We start from the raw sequence: 7500 nt of genomic DNA on the forward strand, positions 1-7500 counted from the left end.
ATGAGACAAAAGAACTGAGGAAGGAGGTGAAGTATCAGGAAGAACGTCAGGAGGGGAAGGATTCATAGCAGGGAACTGTTGTGAAAGAAGGGAGTTACGTGAGCATCCAGGAGGGATGGAAAGGTATAATGGGATGTTGAGAGAGAGTTAGAGGGAGAGGGTTGGCGGAATATGAGGAGGATAAGGAAAGATTACTCCGAATGTGGAGGAAATGGAAACAGAGATTGGAAGGTGGGTGAGGGAGAGGACCGTTTAGGAAGTTTTGGATGTCCTTAAGAGTGGGTGGAGAGGGGTGAGAAACGGATTTCATACGAGATGAAAAAGAGACAGATGTAGGAGCAGGGGAAGAGGTAGAAGATGGGGAAATTTGGTTTAGATTGTCTGGTGCGACATGTAAAGTGCGAAGGAGGAGTATCTGGATTTAGACAATGCATGAACTTAGGACTTGAACGACCGGAACGGCTGCGGGAGTAAACTTTGCCTACTTGTTTTTGGAGACACTGTTTGAAGGGTGTTGTCAGAGTATGGGACTATAGGGGGAATCACAAAAAAATCGATTTAGCTGGGCTAAAAAGAGTACTCAAAAGGTTCGAATAGGTGGAAGTATCAAGAGGACGAGAACGGGAGGAATAGGGAGTGGTGCGGAGTGAGGTAGTACTGCGGGGAGGAGGACAGTAATAAGGGTAGAGGGGTAGAGGATGAAGCAGACTGTGCAAGAGAAGACGGAGTGGAGGATGCTGGGGAGAGAGGAAAGGGTGTATCTTCATTATTGGTCTCAGGGTCCCCATGTGGGGTAAGGGCTAAATGATTAAACAAGAGAATATCGTGCCCATGGCTCCCCGAGACCGTTTGAGACTGACACAAAACCCTTCATCCTTTCACGGCTCTTACACCTTAGGGAGTGGACAGAAGGGATTAGAGGAGAGAAGGAAAAGGAAAGAGGGAGAAATTGGTTGAGCCGAGGACGGAGACCCAAGATAGGGGCAATCCTCAACACTGGGCCTCAGTCCCCATCTCCTATGCCTCCCACGATACCAACGGGCATGGGATTAGTGGGTTAATATTTACTTTAGAGTTTTGATTTTTATTCGACTTTTTTCTACAAAACAATTGCATGTAGTAGGCTTTGTGTAACTTTTGAGGCAGTTTTGCAGAAACAGTTCTCTGTTGAATCTCCATTTAGGTAAGCAGTGAATGGAAGCTAGAGCATAAGTGGTGCACTTTATCTTCACAGAGGACCTTCAAAAAAAAAAAAAAAATAGTTTTGCAGATTTCTTTCTTATAGTAATGTCGAATGTATCATTTAACAGCTTCTCGTTGTCTTTACTCCAAGTCTTTTCTAAATAGTCTTTTCAATGAGATTACTTCAATATCTCGATCTTGTTTAATCCTTCTGTTATAACCAGAAAGTAATTAACTATCTCCCAGAACCTAATTCCTTACACATTCCCTCTAAAATTATGGGACGGATAGCTAGTTCTGAATGGAGTGTTGTAATACAGAATTGTATAGTTATCAATACTTTATCCTTTATCTCAAACCATTTGATTTTCCAAGACTTGCAGTTGATCATGATTTCAATCTCTGAACTCGATTATTGTGAACTGTGTGAATATAATAATACTAAAAGTTATCTGTACATGTTTGTTGTGTGAATATAATCATACTAAAAATAATCTGTGTAGATGTTTGTTAAACATATTTCTTTCAGTTGTCCAAGGAAACAAAAAGTAGTTTTGTTTTCTCTGCAATTATTTACATAAAACAATACAGCCATTTACAACATATAAGATCAGGCTATACACAATTTACAAATATACTGGTAGAAGAACTACCATTAGATACTCGAAGACACTTGAGGAAAGACCCTATCCCAGATGGGAAGACACAAGGTTGCTATAGGGAGAAAAGGGATTCCTTAATTCGACATATTCCAAGGGCCCTCACGCTCATTCTGTTTAGATGAAAAACAAAGTTCATCCACTCAAGACCTTATCATACAATAAAAAAATATATTTACAGTTGTCTATGACAAACATACGAGTATTTCACATTTCACTGTAAAAGTGTATTACATTATAAAACAAATTAAACATTTGCTAATTGGGACTTTGTGACTTTGGTCTTGTAGTAATCAAGACAAGTGAGAGCAATACCTTGACAAAGAAACAATAGGCACATCCAAACTCTTTGCTTCATATTGTTCACAATAAGAAGAAGAATAAGGGTGACTTTCCACCCTGATATAAGCATCATATGATTTACCAATATATTAAGCAATAAAACACTACAGAAGGCACCAAATTACTCACTATTAATTAAAAGCATTCTGGGAAGATATTGGGAATGTGTCCCTATTAGCTGAAATTCAATCTGTTTATTGTGTCTCTTTGGTTCATGGAGTCCCATATCATACATACCCTGCTTTTCAACTATATCACCATATCTAACACTCAAAAATATACAAAATCACAGCTTGCTTTTCCCATCACTGGGCTTAACAACACGAGATTGCTACTCCTTTCTGCCACCTGTACCTAAATATGTTCAATTTGGTGGTAGGCTGAGGTAAGTCACTGTTACACTTCTGTCTAGCAAGAATTCCCTTCATAGGGCAACTCAACCTAATGTGACAGTGGCTGCTACCACAGTCTGCCACTACCATATTATTCATGTGATCAGTAATTTAGATCCCTGACATGTTAAAATATTTTTTCTCAATTATAAAAGTAGATATCTAAAAATATATCATATTTCCTGATTTCATCACATCTAGAGCTGCCACATTGGACCCAATCATACATAGACTGGATGTTGACTGTCCTTCTCATCGTTACCAGATCCTCCGGGAGTACTGTCAAAAAATCTTCTGAAGGTAAACTCGAAGAATGCATGTAGTGGTTGATTGCTATTGTTGACCCACTCCAGGTCACTCTCGTTGGGTTCGCTTGGTCGGAGCTTGTCTGGATCGATGGGATCGAAATTGGAGGTGTCTGTGGGGTGTTTTATAGTGGGAGTGTAGAGTGCTTGCTGCTTTCTCAGGCCGCCTTCGAAGTCCAGCTCCTTGAAGAAGGGATGCGCCTTTACCTCCTGAGCACCATTGCGTCCTAGTCTTTGTTCAGGGTGGGTGCACAGGCTCAGGATCAAGTCCTTGGCTTCTGGTGACAATTTGGCTTGTTTGGGGATTCTCAGGGTTGTCTCCCAGTTTATGACCTGAAGTACAAAAGTACAGGTTAAATATGTGCAGCCAGATTAACCCAATTAATGTATTATTATTATAATCTTTTTTTTTTATTTATCTATTTTTTGTGAGAGAGAGAGAGAGAGAGAGAGAGAGAGAGAGGAGAGAGAGAGAGAGAGAGAGACTGAGAGAGGAGGGAGAGGGAGAGGGAGAGGAGAGGGAGGAGGAGAGGAGAGAGGAGAAGAGAGAAAAGAGAGAAAGAAGGGAGAGGAGAGGAGAGAGAGAAGGAGAGGAGAGGAGAGAGAGAGAGAAGGGAGAGGAGAGAGAGAGAAGGGAGAGAGAAGGAGGAGAGAGAAGAGAGAGAGAGAGAGAGAGAGAGAGAAAGAAAAGGGGAGAGAGAGAGAAAAAGAAAAGGGGAGAGAGAGAGAAAAAGAAAAGGGGAGAGAGAGAGAAAAAGAAAAGGGGAGAGAGAGAAAAAAAGAAAAGGGGGGAGAGACAAAGAAGGAAAAGGAAGGGAGGGAGGGAGAGAGAGAAGAGAGAGAGGAGAGAGAGAAGAGGGAAAAGGAAGAAGAAGAGGGAGAGAGAAGAGAGGAGAGAAGAGAGAAGGAGAGAGAGAGAGAGAGTGAGAGAAGAGAGAGTGAGAGAGAGAGAGAGAGAGAGAGAGAGAAAAGAGAGAGAGAGAGAGAGAGAGAAAGAGAGAGAGAGAGAGAGAATGAGAGAAGAGAGAGAGAGAGAGAGAGAGAGAGAGAGAAAGAGAGAGAGAGAGAGAGAAATGAGAGGAGAAGAGAGAGAGAGAGGAGAGAGAGAAATGAGAAGGAGAGAGAGAGAAAAGAGAGAGAGAGAGAGATGAGGAGAGAAATGAGGAGAGAGAAGAGAGAGAGAGAGGAGAGAGAGAGGAGGAATAGTGGAGAGAGAGAGAGAGAGAGAAGAGAGAGAGAGAGAGAGAGAGAGAGAGAGAAAACCGTGTGCTCATGCCCATGAAGTTATACATCAGTGGTAGGATAAACTTTTAAATCAATAACAGGATATAACACTGCTCTTCGTAAGTGTAACCTGGTCAATATCAAGAACATTAATGAGACTCTATATTCACATGAGAAAAGGGGAGAGTAAAAACAAGAAAGAAAGAGAAGGAAAGGAAAAATGTAAATAAATACCTTACCTTATACTGTGTTTCTGGTGGTGTACTGGCAAGGAATGGTGGCTGCCCTACTAACATCTCGTACAGAATTACTCCGACACTCCACCAATCGCAGAGCTGTGTGTAACCTGTACGGGATAGCACCTCTGGAGCTATGTAATTTGGGGTTCCTACGAGTGAATGGGCTAGACAACGAAGATGCTGTCTTCTGCGTCTTCTCTCCAAGGGCTTCAGGTCATTGCATCGGCACACAATATCGTTGTCACCACACGGGTCTATGGAATCTTGTCTGTTGTGGTCACCTGTGAAAGGACAGCAATGATGTCAGTGCCCTTTCGTAAGCAACTATTTTCATCACTGAAATGGATATTTTACAAATGGGAGACTGCATTACTATTAAAACTTTCAATTCCAGAACAAAAAGAGAACACTGTGAGACAGAGGGAGTACTTACCAACTCGCTGATAATATTTGGAATTGTGTGTCCACCTAAAGCCAGTGCACAGACCAAAATCAGTGAGTTTAATGTGGCCATCGCGATCAATAAGAATGTTATCTGGCTTGATATCACGGTGAATAAAACCCATCTTGTGCACGCTCTCAATTGCACAAACCAGTTCCCCAATGTAGAATCTGTGGAAAATCATTTGATTATAAATCAAGTATGAGCAATGCAGGTCTTTCTAATTTATATAAAATTGTACAGCTATTTAAATTAATCAAGTACCAGGGGTCATATATATATATATATATATATATATATATATATATATATATATATATATATATATATATATATATATATATTATATATATATAAAACACTATAAAACAAGAATACAGAAGACATGACAGAAACATAACATAATGTTCATATAATACTCAAGTTATACTTATCTTACAAGATTATTTAATTTTTCACTTAAAACCTTTCTTTTAAAACTCACCTTGCCAACTGCTCTTTAAATATTCCAAATTTGATGAGCAGAGACATTAAGTCACCACCAGGGATGTAGTCCATAACAAAGTAAAGGTTGTCTTTATCCTGTTGACAAGGGAGGGGAAAAAAAAATTAAAGATTCATGAAATAAACAAAATTTTGACTTGCATGCCAAACTGATGTTTCAACATTCTGTGAACATAATTGTTTATCTTTAAACTTGACTAAACAAACTGGCCTAAAACAAAAACCTTTTTCATTTACCAGTACTCACTTGAAATGAATAATAGAGTTTGACAACCCACTCGTTGTCAGCTTCTGCTAAAATGTCTCTCTCTGCTTTCACATGAGCCACTTGATTCCTCTTCAAGACATCAGCTTTGCGCAAGGTCTTCATTGCATACAGCCGGTGTGTATCAAGCTTACAGACAAGGGCAACCTCACCAAATGCACCAACACCTGGAAAAGCAAAAATGTTTGAGTTCTTTGTTGGTATCAGTCAAAATTCTATACAATTTTAGGAGAGGCTATCTTTAAGCAATGTTTGGAATAAATACTAACTTCCATAAATAAGAATAATAGAGAGAGGAAAGAAATTGTATATATTTATATATGTGAATATATATATTAAGAAGAAAACATTCAGAATGCAGAATCTATTTTAAAGCTACTGAGTATAGAATAGAAAACCTAAAATAATGTTAAAAATTAAATTTTCATAAAAAAAATCAATAATGAAAACTTACCTATGGTTTTTATTTTGCGGAAAAGTTGTTTGTCCATTTTTGCTCTCTTTAACCTTATGAAGTTTGATTCCTTTTGAGAAAGCATTTTACGCATTTGGGATTGATCCTTGTCTGACAGTCCAATTTTTTTCATTTCTTTCTCAAGCTGCATTCTTCTGTTTTCTCTTTCTTCACAAGATTTTATCACATTTTCAATGTGCTGTTCCATGTAAAATTTAAAGGCCTGAGGAGATAAATTTCGAACTTTTGACTCGCATCTCTGAAGTTCCATTTCAGAGCTTAATTTCTTTCGTTCAGGTATTGGCGATTGATGAGTAGTTTTCTGCTCCGTTGGAGGTGGTGGTGGAGGCACTCCTCGACAGGACTGCCCAGAGGAATACCCAGATTCTAAGGTTAAATCTGACTGAGTGGAGGGAGATGATGTGGCAGTAGAAAGGCACGATACAGGTGATTGAGATAACGCATGAGTGTCATGGGAATTTACAGAAGAAACAGGGCTCTCAGATCGAGAAGCACTGGAAGCTGTATCTGCCATTACAGGAGAGAATTTTCTTTGAAGAGGGGGATGACTCAGACCTGGTGTTAGGTTGGGATCATAACAACTGCTGACTGTTTCTACAGCACTAGTTGGCTGCGTTGTTATGATGGAATCAACCGTACTAACTTGAGTTATTGGTATGTGAGCCAAGGGAGTGGAAGACAAATCTAGTTCCTGCACTGGAGTATCTTGAACTGGTATGCTGGCTACAGGCTGAGCCATATATCCTGGATTATAAGCTCTAGCAGCTGCCATTGCTTGTATAGTTGAATGATAGCTGGGGGGATCTGTGGTTGGCACTACTTCACTATTGCACGTTACTGCTAATTGATAATTACAGGACGAAAGTCCTGGTGAGGATGAACCTCCACTCTCTTGTGGCATCATTTGTGCTAATCCCATCCCAGGTACAGCTTGAGCTGCAGCAGCAGCCTGCGCTTGCTTCTGCTGGATGGAAGAGGCATATGAAGGAGGTGGAGCCGAGACTGGAGGTGAAGCTGGAGCAACAGCTGTCTGCAGTACTGGTTTCTGAACCTGGGTACTTTTGACAGACTGCATGATAATTGGTGTAGGAGTCTTTGCTTGTCGGGAAGTTTGGCCACCACGTGGAAGCGAGACAGGAGACATGGACGAAGGAGGTGATAGTGATGATGGTGATACAGGATGTGGAGTTACAACAGGACTCGGGCCCTGGAAGTTTAGCTGAGCAGGGCTTTTTCTTGCATCTTGGGTGGGACTTTGCCTATTCTGCATTGTTGCATTATAAGACGGTGGGGGTGCTGTTAGTTTCATACCTCCTACATGCTTTAAGGCAGATCCTAATGGATATGGAGGCGGGCGTTCTAACTGGTTTCCGTTATTTAAAGAGAAAGCCTGTATCTGGTTAGTAAGCTGCTGTTGCACCTGAGCACTATTCTGCACCACAACTGGCTGCTGTCGTCCACCAAATGAGAC

General features: G+C 40.5%; 1 protein-coding gene across 2 annotated transcripts in view; it reads right to left on the bottom strand.

Moving 5' to 3' along the window:
* Nucleotides 1-1734: 1734 nt before the first annotated feature.
* Nucleotides 1735-7500, bottom strand: part of LOC119578744 (serine/threonine-protein kinase Warts-like) — a 21502-nt gene continuing 15736 nt past the window's right edge. Inside the window, exons 4-9 of one of the 2 annotated variants that reach the window (XM_037926355.1) lie at nt 6009-7500; nt 5537-5721; nt 5270-5367; nt 4777-4955; nt 4344-4624; nt 1735-3213 (exon numbers count right to left, since the gene is read on the bottom strand). The exon at nt 6009-7500 is cut by the window's right edge and continues 690 nt beyond it. In XM_037926355.1, the coding sequence (XP_037782283.1) occupies nt 2797-3213; nt 4344-4624; nt 4777-4955; nt 5270-5367; nt 5537-5721; nt 6009-7500 (2652 nt within the window). In that variant the 3' untranslated portion in view covers nt 1735-2796. The remainder of the gene's footprint in view (nt 3214-4343; nt 4625-4776; nt 4956-5269; nt 5368-5536; nt 5722-6008) is intronic. The other variant, XM_037926356.1, reaches the window with a different exon arrangement.

This window comes from Penaeus monodon, chromosome 11 (genome assembly GCF_015228065.2).
Source record: "Penaeus monodon isolate SGIC_2016 chromosome 11, NSTDA_Pmon_1, whole genome shotgun sequence".
Classification (NCBI taxonomy): domain Eukaryota; kingdom Metazoa; phylum Arthropoda; class Malacostraca; order Decapoda; family Penaeidae; genus Penaeus; species Penaeus monodon.